Source organism: Melanerpes formicivorus, unplaced genomic scaffold (assembly GCF_026170545.1).
Source record: "Melanerpes formicivorus ecotype bairdi unplaced genomic scaffold, bMelFor1.0.p_v2 SCAF_4, whole genome shotgun sequence".
NCBI classification, from domain to species: Eukaryota; Metazoa; Chordata; class Aves; order Piciformes; family Picidae; genus Melanerpes; species Melanerpes formicivorus.
Window position 1 is genome coordinate 34,411,178 of NW_027142356.1, and position 19,300 is coordinate 34,430,477.

The 19,300-nt window shown below is 44.3% G+C and overlaps 1 protein-coding gene across 1 annotated transcript; it reads left to right on the forward strand.

Annotated features, from left to right (window-relative positions):
• The first annotated feature begins 6,393 nt into the window (after positions 1-6,393).
• CHRNA9 (cholinergic receptor nicotinic alpha 9 subunit) lies at positions 6,394-13,652 on the forward strand. Its single transcript, XM_068171287.1, has 5 exons — positions 6,394-6,479; positions 7,582-7,727; positions 8,740-8,894; positions 9,254-9,786; positions 12,971-13,652. The coding sequence occupies exons 1-5, from the start codon at positions 6,410-6,412 to the stop codon at positions 13,525-13,527; spliced, it is 1,461 nt and encodes a 486-aa protein (XP_068027388.1). The 5' UTR covers positions 6,394-6,409; the 3' UTR covers positions 13,528-13,652.
• The last annotated feature ends 5,648 nt before the right edge of the window (positions 13,653-19,300 follow it).

Genomic DNA, 19,300 nt, shown 5'->3' on the forward strand with positions numbered 1-19,300 from the left:
GTTTAACAATTATATTTATTTATTTATTTAAAATGATGTGCACACAAGCTGAAGGAATTGCTTTCTAGGGAACATAGGCTTGTCTCCAACTTGCACTGAGCTGGGAGCCTTCATCGAATCAATAAGGTTTTCCCTCTACATCCAAAAGCTGAGGCATTGTGCTGTGTTCTGTGGCTCAAGAACGATCATGCAGAGGAAGATTGCTGTTGTAGAAGTCTGTCTGCACCTTTGTAACAAGGTACAAATCCAATCCATTTTGTTCTGGAGCATCAGGCTGTCTGTTAGGGTAAACCTGTGCTCTGGAAGAGGGTCTAGGCACAGAGGTTGTCTTTCAGTAGAGCATCAATCCTGTCATCAGCCATTCAAAGCTGGAAATGATCCCAGTGAGAAAGAGCTGTATATAAAATAACTTTCTGATAGCTAAAATTATAAAATAGCTCTGGCCTTAACCCTGCCAGATACTGAATGCTTCTCAAGGATGGCAAAATACCAGTCAGCTTGCAAGCATGCTGCTGAAAAGACATGAATGTAGGATAGTTTGGGTTGGAAGGGACCTTAAAAATTCTCTAGTTCAAATCCTCCTGCTGTGGGCAAGGACACCTTCCAGTAGACCAGGTTCTTCAAGGCCCCATCCAGCATGGTCCTGAGCACCTCCAGGGAGGGGGCATTCATGACCTCCCTGGGCAGCCTATGGCTCACCACCCTCACAGTAACATGCTGCGTTTTAAACTGCATTAAATAATACCATACTTCTAGAAGCAAAAGCTTTCTCTTCTTCAGGTCCAGCGAGGTGATCAGCTGAGCAAAGTGGACCCAAATAAAATTTGTGTTCAGCAAAACTCACAACTGCAATATGTAGATGAGGACAATATGGCTGATACTGTACATTACCTCATGGCCTTGACATTGTGAACGCTTCCTAACGGCTTTCCTATCTCCCATGTGTGCACCAGGGTGGAAGAAAATATGAATGAGTATGCTGCCTTCAGGTGGTAAGGTATTTTTAGAGAGAAGGAAGGAGGAGGCAGTATGTGGCTGAGGGGAAAAAAAAAAATGAGGTGGGGAGAAAGATGCTGCATCTAAAGGAAGTGCTGTATTCTCCTTCTCCAGAGCAGGCACAGTCAGGCTATTCTGCTGGCAGGAAGAGCTGTTGTTAGCCGTGCTGTTACGCCTTCAGTCAGTCTGAGGACAGAAGTCTAACTCTGAAGAGTTAGCGTGCTCCTTGACCCCATCACGAGATAATATTCTGCAGCAAATGCTGTGAAGATTGTGGAAGGCAACAGCTTCTGGGGAGGGAAATTGGCAGGAAGGCAAGGAGGAGCAGACTGTGAGACACTTCTTACAAACTGTGCTTGGAAACCAATCTGTTCTTCTTTATTGTTCTCTGATGAAGGGGTGGGTTTGAAGTGGTACAGACGGCCTTGAGGCCTGTGATAGGACAGTATCTGTGGCTTTTACAGTTGGAGGCTTAAAAGCTCTGGGTGCTTTTATGCAAAAAAAAAAAAAAAAAAAGAAAGAAAGAAAAAACAGAAAAAAAGGGAAAAAAGGAAAAAAAAGGAAAAAATAAAGAAAAAAGGAAAAAAGAAAAAAAAGGGGAAAAAAGGGGGGAAAAAAAGAAAAAAAAAAAAGGAGAAAAAGAAAAGAAAAAAGGGTAGGAATCCATTCTGTGATTTTTTTTCCCTAATGTCCAGTCTAAACCTACCCAGTCATAGCTTGAGGCCATTCCCTCTTGTTCTAATTACCTGTGAGAAGAGGCCAGCACCAGCCTCTCTACAACCTCATTTCAGGTAGTTGTAGAGAGCAATGGGATCTCCCCTCAGCCTTTTCTTTTCCAAACTAAACAGCCCCAGCTCTCCCAGTTGCTCCTCATAAGATTTATTCTCCAGGCCCTTCCCCAGCTTTGTTGCCCTCCTCTGTACTCTCTCCAGCGCCTCCACATCTCTCCTGTATTGAGGTGCCCAAAACTGCACTCAATCAACCCTGGATGTGTTTAAAGGTTGGTTGGATGTGGTGCATGGGGATGAACTTAGCAGAGCAGGGTTGTTGGTTGGATTTGCTGATCCTGAGGGCCTTTCCCAAGCTGAATGATTCTGTGATTAAAAAGCTTTTGAAAATGTTCACGTCGCAAACTCTGTCTTGGGAACAAATTGCTATTTTAGGAAGGAGAGGAAAGATTTGTTTAATTAAAAGAACAAAAAAATCTTATTTTTAAACTTCTTTCCTGCTTTGCTGATCGTTTGGCTCAGATAAATAGCTGAAGTTGAAGGTTCTAACGTGAAAGAGATATCATCTCCATGTCATCGCCACTTCAGCACGAAGTCAAACTTCCCTTACATGGCAGTACACTGAATTCAGATTATTATTATTATTATGGTTGGGTTTTTTTGTTGGGGTGTTGTCTTGATAACAGCATTTGTGTTTGTCTAGAACCATAAAAAGCTACATGTCATGTGAATGTTGGGCAAGCTGGGTGCACCAGTGAAGGGTGCACTGATGTCCCACTGGATGGAAGCGGGAACGCGATGTTCTGCTCCGTTAATAGCCCGTAAACATTCTCACGGAGCCAAACGTTTGAACAAAAGATATGGAAAGCAGGGTTGGATATTGTGCCCTGGACCTTAACCACTCTCTGCATCAGCAGAAGCAGCCTGTGCTCTAAATATGGCTTTGTGTGGTGCAGTTGTTGACAGTGATATGTATTTGCCTGCCCTGAAACCCTCTCTTGACCGGTCTCACGCATGGCAGGCAGACCTGAAATCTGGGTTCAGCCACTCTAAGCAGTTTTGCTGCTTCTCCCTCTTTTTCTTTTATTTAAAAGAGCATCTTGTCTCTGCTTGTCTTCTATCAGATGTAAGGCAAACAATCAGTGACATTAGTCGAAGTAGATGAAAATGAGATTTTTGTGTGATTAAAATCTCTCTTTGACTCTGTGGGTAGATCAGTAGGTTGGCTAACAGGGCCATCTGCTGGCAAATGTAATGTGGGCGGAGAACTCTGAATTTTGCTGCGAGTGAGAGGTTAATGGCTTGGTTCTAACTTCCAGACACTCGTGACTCTTCTTAAATTATCTTTCTAAGCTGCTTTGTACTTTCTATTAATTCTTGACTTTATAGCCAAGCTATTACTGTAAAAATAGGGAACTGCTTGGCTATAAATCGAAGCTCAATTCAGATGTTAAATGGGATATTTGGTTTGGGGATAGCATTGCCATAGATCATGGCACAGTTTTAAACCATATTCTGAAGAAGCATGGCTTTGTAAACGAATCTCTCACTTCAATGAACGACCACTGTGTTAATCTCACCAAATGTCTGCTTTAGAGACAGACAGCAAGTTCTCTGTGGGACAACAATTTGCCCTTGTGGCCAAGAGAGCCAATGGTATCCTGGGGTGCATGAAGAAAAGTGTGCCCAGCAGATCTAGGGGGGTTCTTCTCCCTCTCTACTCTGCCTTAGTGAGACCATGCATGGAATACTGGGTCCAGTTTTGGGCTCCCCAATTCAAGAGAGACAGAGACCTGCTGGAGAGAATCCAACAGAGAGCCACGAGGATGGTTAGGGGACTTGAGCATCTCTTCTGTGAAGAGATACTGAGAGTCCTGGGGCTGTTCAGTCTTGAGAAGACTGAGAGGGGGTCTGATCAATGTCTATAAATATCTGAGGGGGGGGTAGGTGTCAAGTGGAGGGGGGAAATGCTCTTTTCAGTGGTGTGCAGTGATAAGTCAAGAAACAACAGGTACAAGCTTGAACGTAGGAGATTTTGCCTCACCATGAGGAGAAACTTCTTTACAGTGAGGGTGACAGAGCACTGGAACAGGCTGCCCAGAGAGGTTGTGGAGTCTTCTTCTCTGGAGAGTTTAAAACTCCACCTGGATGCATTCCTGTGCAGACTATCCTAAGTGATCCTGCTTTGGCAGGGGGTTTGGACCTGATGATCTTTGGAGGACCCTTCCAACCTCTAATGTACTGTGATTCTGTACTGTGATACTGTAATTGCAGGTCACATTTCTTGTGTACAAATGTAAAGAAGCCAAATGTTAATTTTCTTCCATCTTTAATATTGAAAAGGCTTTGCCATGTATTTCAGTTTTATTTTACAAGCACTGTGTAATCGATGCAGCATCTCAAGTGTAACAAGGGTGTTACATGTGTGCTCATGTTTGCCTGTCTATATGTCTTCTTGTTTTTTGGTCTTTTGAGGCCCTGCAAGTTTCCCTTCAAGAAGATGGCATTCCAATAAAGGTGAAGGGTTTTTTTTTAATATGTGTGATCTTAGGGAAATTAAAGGCCATCAATCTGCACTGCTTGGAAGATATTTATTGCTGGTATAACAGGTCACAAGATTGTCTCAAGCCTGTGGCAAAGCAAGTTTAGTCCTGTTTCCAGAAGTGTTTTTAACAGCACACTTAAAGCACACCCCCTGGTCACTCATGTAATTACAGCAAGAGGAGCAAAGCTGGAGTTGCTTGCTGACATAAATGTATTATACTGTGGACTGAAAGCATCCCCTGAGACTGCACTCATCTGACTGTATCCAAAAATCTTTCATCTTTCTGTCTCTGATTTCTGTTGCCTCCAACAGCAGCCACCTTCTCACAGAAACAGCAGCTAATAACCACGTACTGCCCGTGGGCTCCTCTGACCTTTCTGACTTCTCAGCTGTTTACCACTTCGCCCCCCTCCCCCCCTTCTTTGGCAATTCAGCAAATGAACTGATAGAGCTGGATTTCATTTTGACTGAAATTATTTAGTGCTTACCTAATACACCTGACCATAAATGTCATTGATTTATAGACCCCACAAAAGCTCAAACATCAGCATGTGAGTGGCAGGAATGCCACAATATAGAAATTGTATGTATGGGGCATCAGCTTTCTTCTAGCCAAAAGACTACGCAAGAGTAGTCCTCCTGCTCTAGGAGGGGGATTGGACAAGATAATCTTCAGAGACCGCTTTCAATCTCCACCATTCTGTGAGTAAAGAAACAATATTTTGATTTTTTTTGTATGGATCATAACTGTTCTGCACCAATTTTAGTAGTTCATTCTATATTTTCACCTTTCTACTTCACTGACTGTTTTCTGTTACTTGTTCTAAAAGGATGGCAAGATGGACTGCAGCTTATCAGGAGGGTGTATTGGACTATGGACAGTAGGAAGGCATTTCTTCTTGTCTGTAGGGAACTTGTAAGCAAATGCCTGCAGTACTAGGAAATTATCTTGGCGGCATGAGTAATACAGACAGAGCTAATGAAGTTCTGACCTTTGGGGTAGATGGGAAGCCAGGTCTGATATTATTTCATGTTCATATTTCTTTGCTGTAAATCTTCTGGCTAAATGCAAAAGTTGTCCAGCAACTCTGTAATTCTTTGTGATTGTCAGGTTCACCTGGGGAAAAAAGTGCTGGCAAGGGGATGGAGTCAGGCTCTTCTCCTTGGTGCTCAGTGACAGGCAAGGGGTGGAAGATGAGGCATAGGAAGCTCCCTGGAAACATAAGGAAGTGTTTTTTCACTGTGAGGGTGATGGAACACTGGAACAGGCTGCCCAAGGGATTGTGGAGTGTCTCTCTCTGGAGATATTCAAGACCTGGCTGGATGTGTTCCTGTGTGATCCTGCTCCAGCAGGGAGGTTGGACTGGATGACCTTTTGAGGTCCCTTCCAGCCCCTAACATTCTGTGATTCTGTGTTGGGGAATGGCATTCTATCTGCAGAGTCCAGCTTTACTCCTGATTTACTGTGCTGGGTACTGATTTCAGAGCTGTCTGCATCAGTGGAAGTTCTTGTTCACACAGCAATATTGGGCTACTGACTTTGGTATAGCTGCATCCCTTCCATGTGGCACCACTTGGATAGGTGAACACGTTGTTATGGCAGTCTGGCAGTAGGCAGGCTGTGTGTTTGTGCTGTGTGACATGCTGGATGTGTGATGTATAGTGTGACAATACAAATGAAAAGAACTGAGGCAGATCACTTTTCTTTTTTGTTGTGTGTGAGCATCCACAGGTTCCACAGAACTGGTCCTCAGCAAGCTATAGCTGAGCATAGGGGCAGTAAAAGGTGGCCCATCAAAGAAATGTGCTTCATAAATAGGTCAACATCTTACATCTGTAGTAAAAACACATATGCAGTGGAGCATAGTTTTTCTACTGATACCCCATCCGTTTGTCTTCTTCCTCAGCATTAGCTTCAGAGCAGGCAGCTCTCAGGTTACAGGGAGAGGGAGGGTTCGTCCGAGACCCAGGTGGTGGCAGGGACAAAGCTCTAGGACTCTGACAGCTGCTCAAGGAGAACTGAGCTGCTTCCAGAAGCTCATCAGTGCCTCAGCGTCTGTCTGATGCTGTACAACTTGATTTTTTTTTTTTCTGTTTGTTTTTGTGCCCTTGAGTGAACAGTTTTATTTAAGGTCCAGAAATGAAGAGAAATAGCCTGCCCTCCTTTTCCATCTCTCTCTGGTTGCTGTTTACAGCAGCGATGCTTCAAGGTGAGAATACTGCTTGATAGCTAAATGTTGCGTTGAGGTTTATTTTACTCCAACAGGAGCTGGTGTCCTGATGCCTTACACGGTTGAGCTCCGGAAGCCTCTCATCTGTATCGTTTTACTCTGTCTCGCTGATGCATAGACAAAAAAAGGAAGGGTCATGTGCAGCCACATCTTCTGTGTTCTTAGTGAAGCTTTGATTTGTTAGGATTTCTTTTTAATCAAGAGGGTTGGCTTTGAACTCTTATTTGTCCAGGAAGTCGCTGTGAGTCACCAGAGAGTGATGTACTCCAAGGCGCTTGCTTCCAACATCGTGCCAGCTGGCATTTGTGCAGATTTGTGAGTGTTACTGTCCTTGCCCCTTGCTTGCAGAACCTGTGAATCTATCTGAAGGAAATACAGAGGCTGCCTAGAGAAAAATATGATGCACAAACCGATATGGAACAGCAAAAGTGTCATATAAAACCTCAAGTTTCAGTGAATTATCCTCGATGACTAAGCCTGGATGGCAAGAAACACCTCCAAACGCTTGGTTTGGGCAAGGTGCTAGTGCAAGGATGTGTTTGTGCACCATGCAGTTGCCAGTTTGTGAAGAAAAGCAGATCAGATTTTATTTATTTATTCCCCCCCCCCCAGGTGTTAGTTTAAAAAGAAAAGGAGGAAATTCTGAAAGTATCATGAATCTCTCAGTGCTGCATTTAGGGCAATATCACAACTCTCTAGCCTGGGAGCAGGTTTGACTTCAGACTTCGCTTCTAATTTTAGCTTTGCAGATGTGTGACTGTAAGTCAACAATCTCTGCACCTGTGAAAGGCATCAGTAAAATGAGAAGTAATAATATTTACCTTGAAAAAAGGCAGTGATCTCTGGATGAAGAGGTATATGTGAAAAGCTTCAGTTAGCTATTCATTTACCTCAGGTGAACGCTGTCCTTACTTGAATAGCTTCATCAGGTTTGCTTCTCTTTCTGCACTAAATGATGGTTTCCAGTACATGAATGATAAATATAGTTACAGCAAATACTACCTGAAGCTGTAGAAAGAGGACACCACCTGATACTGCTTAGTGCTTAATCTGAGGTACTGAACAAATCTTTGTTATCTAGCTGTGGAATCAGCCAAAGGAAAATACGCTCACATGCTGTTCAATGAACTGTTTGAAGACTACTCAAATGCTCTAAGACCCGTGGAAGACACAGATAAAGTTCTCAACGTCACCCTTCAGATCACATTGTCTCAAATTAAAGACATGGTGAGTAAGAGCACAGTCCTGGTTTTCTAAGGATACGGAGAAAGAGAAGGGCAACGAAGTTAGTGAGGGGCTTGGAACACAAGCCCTATGAGGAGAGACTGAGGGAGCTGGGGCTGCTTAGCCTGGAGAGGAGGAGACTCAGGGGTGACCTTATTGCTCTCTACAACTACCTGAAGGGGGGTTGTAAACAGGCAGAGGTGGGTCTCTTCTCCCAGGCAGCCAGCACCAGAACAAGAGGACACAGTCTCAAGCTGCGCCAGGGGAAGTTCAGGCTGGAGGTCAGGAGGAAGTTTTACACAGAGAGAGTGATTGCCCATTGGAATGGGCTGCCCGGGGAGGTGGTGAAGTTGCCATCACTGGAGGTGTTCAGGAGGAGACTTGACAGGGTGCTTGGTTACATGGGTTAGTTGATTAGGTGGTGTTGGATGATAGGTTGGATGCGATGATCTTGAAGGTCTCTTCCAACCTGGTTTATTCTATTCTATTCTAAAGGTGCTAGCTGTAAACCTTTAGGTCTCAGGAAGCTTTCTGAGAATTCCTTAGACTGAATCCGTTGGCTTTTTGGTATTCCAAAGCTCACAAAAGGAACTTCTTAAGATGCTGGGAGCCTTAGACACCTGATTAAAGCTAGAGAGGGTGCAAGGGGAAGAAAGTTTGGACAACAGAAAATCAAAATAAATGAGCTCCCTGTATGTTTATGGGGCTATGCACTTGTCTGAGAGCTACTCTTGTGGCCTGGCAGTATTCTGACCTGTTTTGGGCAGTCACAGAATTATCAGGGTTGGAAGGGACCCCAAGGATCATCTAGTTCCACTCCCCCTGCTATGGGTAGGGACACTCTCCACTAGATCAGGTTGTTCAGAGCCATATCCATCCTGGCCTTAAAAGCATCCAAGGATGGGGGTTCCACCACCTCCCTAAGCTCCTTCAGAGCTATACAACAAAAGCTGTCTGGATCTAAGATGTGATTTTTCTCACCTTCAGCTAGAAATATCTCTACATTTTTACGCAGGATGAAAGGAATCAAATTTTGTCGACCTACTTGTGGATTCGACAAAGCTGGTACGATGCCTATCTCAAATGGGACAAAGATAAATATGATGGCTTGGATTCTATCAGGATTCCAAGCAATTTGGTTTGGAGACCAGATATTGTCCTGTATAACAAGTGAGTATGGCTGGAGAAAATCAGCGTGGGTATTAGTCGGAGGGAGGGAGAGTGCTGAAGGAAGAAAGGAGCCGTAGCCTGAACTTTCATCACTTCATCTTACCTCTGTTTGTTGTTTCAACACTTGTTGTTGATCACCCAAATATTTTGCAGTAAAGCCATAGACAGGATTTGGCACTTGATTATCCTACACAGCAAAACTGTTCTGAATTTCTATATTCAGTACACATATAAATATGACTTCAGAAGCATGCTTTCAATGGTGTCAAATTAGGGCTCTTCCCCCTTGCTCCTCCTTCCCTGGCCCACACTCTAGGTTGTTGCCTGTCAGTCCTAATTGTCACTTTTCTGCCTTTTAGGGCTGATGATGACTTCTCAGAACCCGTGAACACTAATGTTGTGTTGAGATATGATGGAAAAATCACTTGGGATGCACCTGCTATCACAAAGAGCTCGTGTGTAGTGGATGTGTCTTATTTTCCTTTTGATAGCCAGCAGTGCAACCTTACGTTTGGGTCCTGGACCTACAATGGTAACCAGGTAGACATCATCAATTCTCTTGATAGTGGTGACCTCTCTGACTTCATAGAAGATGTGGAATGGGAGATTCACGGGATGCCAGCAGTTAAGAATGTCATCACTTACGGCTGCTGCTCTGAGCCTTACCCAGATGTGACCTTCACGCTGATTTTGAAAAGGAAGTCTTCGTTCTACATATTTAATCTGTTGCTTCCTTGCATTTTGATCTCTTTCCTGGCCCCACTGGGATTCTATCTCCCTGCAGACTCTGGGGAAAAAGTGTCTCTAGGCGTTACAGTTCTTCTTGCTCTGACTGTGTTCCAGCTGATGGTTGCAGAGATCATGCCTCCCTCCGAAAACATCCCTTTGATAGGTGAGCTTTGCATGTTTTGCCTTTAAATACAGCTTATTAAGAGCAGGGCTGTGTGTCAGGGAAACCACTGGCAAATTGTGGCTTCTGGAAACATGGAGGTGCTCCTTGTTTAAAACATTACCCGGGGAGGTGGTGGAGTCACCATCCCTGGAGGCGTTCAAGAGGGGATTGGACGTGGCACTTGGTGCCATGGTCTAGTCATGGGGTCTGTGTTGATAGGTTGGACTCGATGATCCTCGAGGTCCTTTCCAACCTAAGTTATACTGTGATACTGTGATACTGTGACAGTGGAATAATTCAAATGTGCATGGAGTTTGTACAGGTGTGCTGCACCACTTTAAGGTGACTTTGTGTTTATTTTAAATGATTTATGAGTTAACTGCTTTGTATTCATTAAATGCAGTTAGACGTGTGCCAAGGGAGGCTCAGGCTGGGTATCAGGAAAAATTTCTTCACAGAAAGGGTAGTCAGGCACTGGAAGAGGCTGCCCAGGGAGGTGGTGGAGTCACCGTCCCTGGAGGTATTAAAAAGATGCATGGATGTGGTGCTTAGGGACACGGTTTAGTGGTAGTGGCTTAGCAGTAGTGGTAGGATTGTGAGCTCTAGATGAGTGGTTGGACTTAATGATCTCAAAGGTCTCTTCCAACCTCAAAATGTCTGTGATTCTATGATTTAGAATTGGTTTTATCAGGTGTTGTAATGAAGGTAGTAATGGAAAACAGTTTTAAAACCAGCATATGAAGTGTAAGCAGGAGCTGTGAGCACAAGGTCGCTCTGTTTCAAGATACGTTTCTGAAAGATCCAGATGTTGGATGGCCTGGCAGGCATTCTCAGGGTTGACTCCATGATCCTAAAGGTATTTTCCAGCTGAAATGATTCTATGATTTAATGCCTGTCAGCTGTTACATTGACAATCTGTTAAGCTGAGTCATAATTTATGTCTGAGAGTTCAGAAGAGCTGATGTGCAGTGAAAGGGTGATGTTCAGCAACGTCCCATCTGCCTTCTGCCAGGACTCTCCTCCTGCCCCTGGCTGATCTGCCTCCCTGGGTCGTGAGGCTGCCCAGATGCTCTGGTGAGACTTCTAGAGAACAAGTAACAGAGTTGCCTTCACACTGACTTCCAGCTTCATTAAGATAATTCAGATCTCATGATTTTTATTCTCATTATTACTGTGTATATAAAGAATGGCATGGCTTAGCTGAAGCAAAACACTGGCCAATGAATAGGGCTGTCAAATGCATTTCCCTCACCAGCAGCAACTATGCCTGCCTGGAGTACTTTCTCTACCCTCCTATCATGCTGTCTGAAGTAAAAGAGCCAGGACCTAGCTTCATTTTGCTTTCTCTATTCCCTCACCACACTTTTCAATCTCTTTAAAACCTGGGATCATATCACACTGGTATGAGGCACATCCTGTATCATTGGTGCCAGTCTTTGCTTTTCCCACAGAGGATGCAAAGCAGGGCTGGGAGCTGCCTCTTTGTGGAGGCAGAAGCCACAGGATGTTGACTGGTCAGCTATACTTAGTTTGTGAAATGCAGTGACCGAGGGGCAGAAGTTGTATTGTGTCCAGTTCTGGAGCCCCTATTACAGGAAGGATCTGGAGGTGCTGGAAGGTGTCCAGACAAGGGCCATGAGGATGAGCAGGGGGCTGGAGCTGCTCTTTATAAGGACAGACTGGGAGAGTTGGGGCTGTTCAGTCTGGAGAAGAGAAGGCTCCAAGGAGACCTAATTGTGGCCCTGCAGTATCTGAAGGGGGTCTACAAGAAAGCTGGGGAGGGACTTTTGAGGGTGTCAGGTAATGATAGGACTAGGGGGAATGGAACAAGACTAGAAGTGAGTAGATTCAGATTGGGTGTTAGGAAGAGGCTTTTCACCATGAGGGTTGTGAGACACTGGAACAGGTTGCCCAGGGAGGTGGTGGAAGCCTCATTCCTGGAGGTTTTTAAAGCCAGGTTAGATGTGTCTCTGGGCAACTTGATCTAGTGTGAGGTGTCCCTGCTCATGGCAGGGGGGTTGGCATTGAATGATCCTTTAGGTCCCTTCCAACCCTAACAATTCAATGATTCTATGTATTCATTGTACTTCTTGTCTACTCCTGGCCAGAAGGAGCTTTTTCCTTCTTTGGACTAAAATTTGCACAGTCTGAAGATCATTCAGACAGCAGCTCTGGATCCTGGTGAGGTCTACATGTTTACTGACCTGTGTGAATTCAAAGGCACCCATCTGCTGGTGTGTAATGGGTCAATAACCCCAACAAAGTGTTGCCATCACTTTTGTTAATGCATCAAGAAGTGATGAGCCATGTGAAACCATCAACATGGGGGTTCTGCAGATCCCAGGTAAAGAGCAGGGCTCTGGATAAATGATTTTAAAACTGCTTTCTGACTGGGTGTGTTCCAAGTATCAGAGGTTGTGACTCACAAATCTTTGCCATGCTGATACAGTACTCACTTACCTGATAAAGGCACACCAGTATGAGGTTTTACTTTAATGGCTTTAATCTTTGTTTTCAAGTGGTAATTGAAGTGTGATCTAAGTCCAGAGAATCAGGGTGATTAAAAATTTATTTCATTTGCATTTATGTTCAGCACTATGTTGTCACAGAGTCACAGAATTGTTTTGGTTAGAGTAGAGTAGAGTAGAGTAGAGTAGAGTAGAGTAGAGTAGAATAGAATAGAATAGAATAGAATAGAATAGAATAGAATAGAATAGACCAGACCAGGTTGGAAGAGACCTTCAAGATCATCATGTCCAACCCATCATCCAACACCATCTAATCAACTAAGCCATGGCACCAAGCACCCCATCCAGTGTCCTTCTAAACGCTTCCAATGACAGCGACTCCACCACCTCCTTGGGCAGCCCATTCCAATGGGCAATCACTATGAAGAGTGATGAAGACCTGTAAGATCATCGGGCCAAACATTGACCTAACACCAATGTGACCATTAGACCACGTCCTGAAGTGCCATGTCCTCATGTTTCTTAAACACCTCCAGAGATACTGACTCCACCACCTCCCTGTCACATTATTTCTGCATTTGACTGATTTACTCTAGGTGACCCTGCTCTAGCAGTGGGGTTGTACTAGATGATCCTCAGAGGTCCCTTCCAACCCTTACCCTGCTCTGTGTGTGATCAGGGTGGTAACTTTAATGTGTCCTTATTTTGTGTTGCAGGAAAGTATTACATAGCAACTATGACCATGATCACAGCTTCCACTGCGCTGACCATCATCATCATGAATCTCCACCACTGTGGCTCAGAAGCAAAGCCTGTTCCACAGTGGGCCAGGGTGCTTATTTTGGGCTACATGTCAAAAATCTTTTTTGTTTATGATGTGGGTGAAAATTGCACAAGTGCTAAAAGGGAGAAGGAAGAAGAACGTAAGTTAGAGGGGGATGATGGCTGTCAGAGGCGGCACAAAGAGGTAAGAAGCCATCCTTCCAACAGGAATGATGACAGTGATCTCAAGGAGAAGCTCAATGGAAATTTGAACAAAAACTATGGGGTTCGTGGTGAAAAGGTTAGGGAGGCTGTTAACTGCTGCTCCTGCTACAAAATGCTGATCAAAAACACTGAGTACATCGCGAATTGTGTACGAGACCACAAAGCAAACCGGGCCAAAGGAGTCGAGTGGAAGAAAGTCGCCAAAGTGATGGACAGGTTTTTCATGTGGGTGTTCTTTATCATGGTGTTCTTTATGAGTGCGCTGGTCGTTGGGAAAGCAGCGTGAGTGAAGGTGGACACAGTCATTTTGTAGGTCTGACTATGCTGGGTTAGCTTCTTTAGGTGGAGCTCCGGGACAGGAGTGCTTTTGAGACCTTCATCTTGCATTCTGTACCAATAAACAAACTGAATCTGTAGGCTGTGACAGTGTGTTGAGATATTGCTTGACTGAGGGTTATGTAGGTGCCCATTATTGCCTTCTAGTATGGGAATGCATCCCTGAGGAAGCTGCTGGGTGAGTACTCTGTGCTCTATCTTGGTGGGAGGTGGCCATGACTTCTGGCTGAATGTAGTGCAGCATTGCATTGATAGAGCAGACAGCCTGACACTGAGCACTGTATTCACAGGGCTGCACCTCTGCACCTTGTAACTTGGCCAGTCTTTTCTCTCCCTCATGAAAAAATGAGTATCATAGTATCATTCAGGGTTGGAAGGGACCACAAGGATCATCTAGTTCCAACCCCCCTGCCATGGGCAGGGACACCCCACACTAGATCAGGCTGGCCAGAGCCTCATCCAGCCTGGTCTTACCTCCAGGGACGGGGCCTTGACCACCTCCCTGGACAACCCATTCCAGGGTTTCACCACTCTCATAGTGAAGAACCTCCTCCTCACATCTAGCCTGAATCTCCCCACCTCCAGCTTCATTCCATTCCCCCTAGTCCTATCACTACCTGAGATCCTGAGAAGTCCTTAAATGTGTATTTGGGACATTGTGACAGTTCCTGGAAGTCATCCCTTTGTGACATTGCCTTATTTTTCTTCTTTTTATTGTGTCTTCCTGCCTTGCTCTTGGTTATGGCTATTTCTGATCCCTGTTCCTATCCTTTCGTAGCCTCTAACTGTCTATTTGCTGTTCACTTCACATGCCACTGAGCTTACTAAATGTGGTGGTTACTATGATCTTCTTTTTAACCATTTGGAACTAGATGATCCTTGAGGTCCCTTCCAACCCTAACAATTCTATGATTCTGATTTTCTGCTGCTGACTTTACACCATTGTCATCATGGCTCCGGTAAGTCAGATTCCCGGGACTTGTTCCTCACCAAGTCAGATGACCTCTTTTCCACTGTCTTTGTCTTGAGCCAAATAATAGGTAAGGGCTTCTCCTGTCCTTCCTGGATGTCTCATTCACCTGTGCATTTGTATAAGATGGACCTTGAAATGCTACTTGAGACTGCTAAAATAGGAGGCTATGACGTTCGTCTCTGCTCATGTTATTGACCTTCACTAATGTTCACCACGTGTCCCTTGTCCTCTCTTACTTCCTCTTCAATACTTAAATTTTAAACTGTTTACAGTTGCTCTGTGGATTACATAGCACAAACCCACTCTTCTCTGTGTTAGTTTCTGTTAACCCTCTCAGTCTAATAGAGTGCTGGAAGATGCCTCATGTAGTAAAGTGAGAAGCTAGTACCCCAGGCATGCTGGTGGCAGATAAATTGCTTTTACAAAGCACCCTGAACTTTGAAACCATGACATTCTAGATGCAGTGGGAGAGGCAGAATGACACTGTAATGGATTCCAGTCAAAGGTTCATGTGATAAAACTCATAGTTGTTGCAGTTAATAGGAGCATACCTGTGAAGCTGCAGCTTAAGAACAAGGAGTCAAAACAGCAAAGTGATGCAGTTATATGCCCAAATTTACTGGAAGAAAGAGAATTTGTAATGATGATGATGATGTAAATTAAACATTCAATTGCTAATGACAGGTTTTCCTTTGTGTGGAATAATTAATGCTGTAAGCTTACCTGGATTCTCATACATAATGCAAGCCTTAAAGTCCAGGTTCTAATGTAAAGTTAAACTGGGTGGCTAGCCAAGAATAAACTCAGTACGTGGAAAAAGTCTCAAGTGTGTTCCCTGTGCATTATCAGTTCCCAGTCAACCAGGGTAAATTTGAATAGCTCCTTTAGAAGACAAGCAGCTCATTTTCACAGTGCAGAAAAGTGGTTGCACCCATTTGCCACGGAATTCAGAGTCTGGCACTAACACTGCCTGTTTGAGTAAATGGATTTGTTCTTTGCTGTGGGGGGAAAAACTCCTGTCCCAAAAGCCTGGGGAGGGAAGTATTTAAAGATAAGGGTAAAATATTCAGGATCTGAGTCTTCAGATTGGAAAACTGATGGCCAAGGCTTTGTTCAAGGCTTATGGGTGGCTAAAGAGAGTTACTGTCTCTCTCAGTATAGGAAATGGGTGCAGCTGGTATACACAGTGTATTTCAGTGCAGGTGTCTACAGCAGGTGAGAAGGCTAAGGAACTGCTTGCAGCAGGATTTGAGAATGCTGAAAGATAGGTGGATTTAAAGAGTTAGGGAAGCACATGAAAGAAGAAAAAAATATCTATTGGCATATTGTTTAATCCAGTCATGAAACATTGAAAGGTGAAGCAATGTTTTAGTGGTGCATGACTCTATGCTGTTCAAACCAGCGATGGTATCCATTGGAGGCATCTGCCAGGTCTAGACAGATCTGTAGTCTGACTTTGTGTCTTTGGTAGAAATTCAGACTGTGCCCTTGCCGTTCTGTTCACAACAGATTGCAGCATGTCTGCATGCAGCTGTGGGCTTCTCATGTATAAGGGCAAGTTTGCAGTTGTGCATGGATTGTGGACCTTTTTGTCATGCTGGATGCTCCTCAGCGTGCTGTATGCATGGATGATGCAGCTGAAATCATACTTTGCCCTTCCCTAGCACATTTTATGTGAAGATGTGATAGTACTAAAGAGTTCTTTTCCTTACCAGAAGATGATTTGAAAATTGTTCCTAGCTATTTGAATTCATTCACTACATTTGCTTTTTTCCCCCCACTCTTTTCTGTAATCCTTTCCTTTGGATCAGAGGCATCCTTGGGTATTCATCTTCCTTTGTCTACATATGGTACCTCTTCATCTTGCTGTTGTCACAAAGACTTTTCTGGTTTTAGAGCCAGATCCAGTCAAGAATGTGAGCAACAGCTGATGGGAGCAGGAAGAAGTTGGTACCTGAATTGTTATTGTGAAGGACCATCTGTTTCATGTCTTTGGACTTGGTCATTTTCCAGGGCAAAACCACAATGTCATGCTCCATGGCCATGCTTTCAGTAACAAAGCTGACCCAAGGTCCATACTTCTGCAGCCATGCAAGGGCTAGCTGGTTTAAAGCTAGCTAAGGAGTTTCTACCTTAACTGTCTCATTCTATGCTTGCTAACTAAATAGTCTCCTTCTCTTGAGACTTTCAAGACCCATCTGGATGCATTCCTATGTGACCTGTGCTAGATTCTGTGGTCCAGCTCTGGCAGGGGGTTTGGACTCAATGATCTCCAGAGGTCACTTCCAACCCCTAACATCCTGTGTGTGATCCTCTGTGTGTAAGGGCAGTAGTTTAAGTGTCCCTCCAAAGTCTTCTGTTCAGTTTGTATAGATCTGTATTTAGCCATATCAGTAGAAAAAAAAACTGCTGTAAACCAACCAAGCATGTCAGCAGTCAGAACTGGATGTGACAACTCTAGTGCTGAGAGACAGGCATGTTAAATCTAATTCTGCCTGTCCTGGTCTCTTTCCTTTGTGTGTCTCATGCTTAGATCCAGTAATCTTGGAGGAAGATTAAACCCAGAGATGATGGATGACTGTATAGCTACAGAAAAATAACTATTTATGCACTTGTCTGAATAGCTCTGCAGCCTTAACATGAAGGCAGCAGGGTGGCTTTACATTTACTGAGGAGGACAATGATGCTGTAAAAATACTGTTTGAGATCTATGAGTTGCAGAGGCCCTTGAGGAATGAGCTGACAGTTTGTTTTGATGTCTTGCTCTCTTGGCAGAGAGATCACCTGTCCCCTCTTGTCTTGAATCATTGCAGTGTTGAAATGAGGGGAAAGATAAGCTGCCTCCTGTGATGCCTTCACTGTGCTCTCTTCCCTGAGCAAGATGACCTATTGAAAATGAAGTGTGATAGAATATCAGGGTGTTGAGCTTCCAATGGTGTAGGAGATGCCCTTAGCTAGCCCAGGAAATATCCTTCTCTTTGTGGAAATTTCAGTCTGAAGATTCAGGCTAAACCCAAAAGGACAGTAAATGACATCTTGAAATAGAGTAGTGTGTTTCCCCAACTTTCAGTGATTCAGATGTTACATCATAAGCTGTCTGCACACTTCCTCCTCTGGCTATCAGAGCTTTGGTCTCTGCCCTGCTGGAAGTTTCCTGCACTTGGGTCACAATAACCCCATGCAACACACTTGGGGCAGAGTGGCTGGAAAGCTGCCCAGCAGAGAAAGACCTGAGACTGTTGGTTGACAGCCAGCTGAAGATGAGCCAGCATGTGCACCAGGAGGCCAAGACAGCCCACAGCATCCTGGTCTGGATCAGGAACAGCAGGACCGAGGAGCCCACTCTGGTGTCAGACAACCCCTGCTGTATTTTCAGTTCTAGCTGAATGCTACCAAGCTGCTCGCTGTATTTCAGTGGTACGAGTGTCTTTTGTTAGTGTCTCCCTCTGACAAATAAGGACTCTCAGTAGAAAGTTGAATAAGTGGGAATGTCATCTGGAGTGGACTCCAGAGGTTAGATAAACCTTTCAAAGGTAAAGCTAGAGCGTGTAGTCCGTGTTCAGTGGTGAGGAAAGTGGTGATGCAACCTCCACAGGGCCAAAGGTGGTTAAAAGAAGGCAGCAGACAAAAGAAAATGCTTACACAGCTTTTGAAAATGAGGCTAAGGGAAAAGAAGGGGAAAAATAACCAAAAATGAGGTGAAAGATGTAAAAGCATTTGAAAGTCTCATTCATCAGCACATGTGAGTTAGTTTACTAGAGCTTGCTCTTGCTCTAGCACAGCTACTTCCATTTCACATCTTACTCACTGGTCAGCCTGCGTCCAGGGTTGGACTTGCTGGCAAGTCCAATGCAGCTGCTGCTGGATGAGGCACTCAGTGCCATGGTTTAGTTGATTAGATGGTGTTGGGCGATAGGTGGGACACGATGATCTCAAAGGTCGTTTCCAACCTGGTTAATTCTGTATTCTGTAACAGTGGTGGATGAGAATGCATCCAGGACCTAAGTATTTCTGCATTTTTCAGCATCCTGGAACAGTTTCTCCTCTGGAGATAGTTTCTCACCTGAATCTTGAGACCTCTAGGGGTCATACGAGTGCTGTTCAACTGCTGAGGTGCTTCAAGGCAGGGCTTGGAGGAGATTTCAGACTTGCTCTGAATGGACTTTCATGGTTTTATGAGAAGCCACACTTTAATGTACAGTGTGATCCAGGGCCTGTTTTGTGAACAGAACTGATTTGAGGCAGTCTGTTAGTCCTAGGAGTACTGGAGATTAAAGACTTCATGACCAGTGGAGACTGGTCCTAAAACTGGTCAGGATGGTCTGGTACATTGCTGAGGGCAAGAGAAAATGCCTGTTGAAGGCATTGGGTGCTACAGCAGGAGGAACGTGATCCCTCTGCCAGAGATGAGTCAACTTTTATGGTTTCTGATCATCCTCAAGCAATGCAGAAAAACAAAGGCTGTGTGCAAATGGCTTTCTTCATTTTGCTCCTCTCCAAGTTGCTTCTCAGTTCTTCAGCCTATTCCTCCTCTTGTCCTTGAAAGAATCCTGTTATGTCCTAGATTATGACTGCATCAGTTATGAGACAACTTTATCATGATGATGCTGTTCCTTGTGCCCCATAAATGTGTCTCCTTGACTTCAATAGCTGCTGATTTTGACTGGATAGAATCACATAATCAACCAGGTTGGAAAAGACCTCCAAGATCATCAAGTCCAATCTATCACCCAACCCTATCTAATCAACC

What these genes read in the sequence shown, in the direction of transcription:
- CHRNA9 (XM_068171287.1), top strand. Translation starts at nt 6,410, where the DNA reads ATGAAGAGAAATAGCCTGCCCTCCTTTTCCATCTCTCTCTGGTTGCTG. An exon ending in TGTCTCAAATTAAAGACATG is followed by an intron (nt 7,728 to 8,739) that starts GTGAGTAAGAGC and finishes ATTTTTACGCAG; the next exon opens with GATGAAAGGAATCAAATTTT. An exon ending in CGAAAACATCCCTTTGATAG is followed by an intron (nt 9,787 to 12,970) that starts GTGAGCTTTGCA and finishes TTTGTGTTGCAG; the next exon opens with GAAAGTATTACATAGCAACT.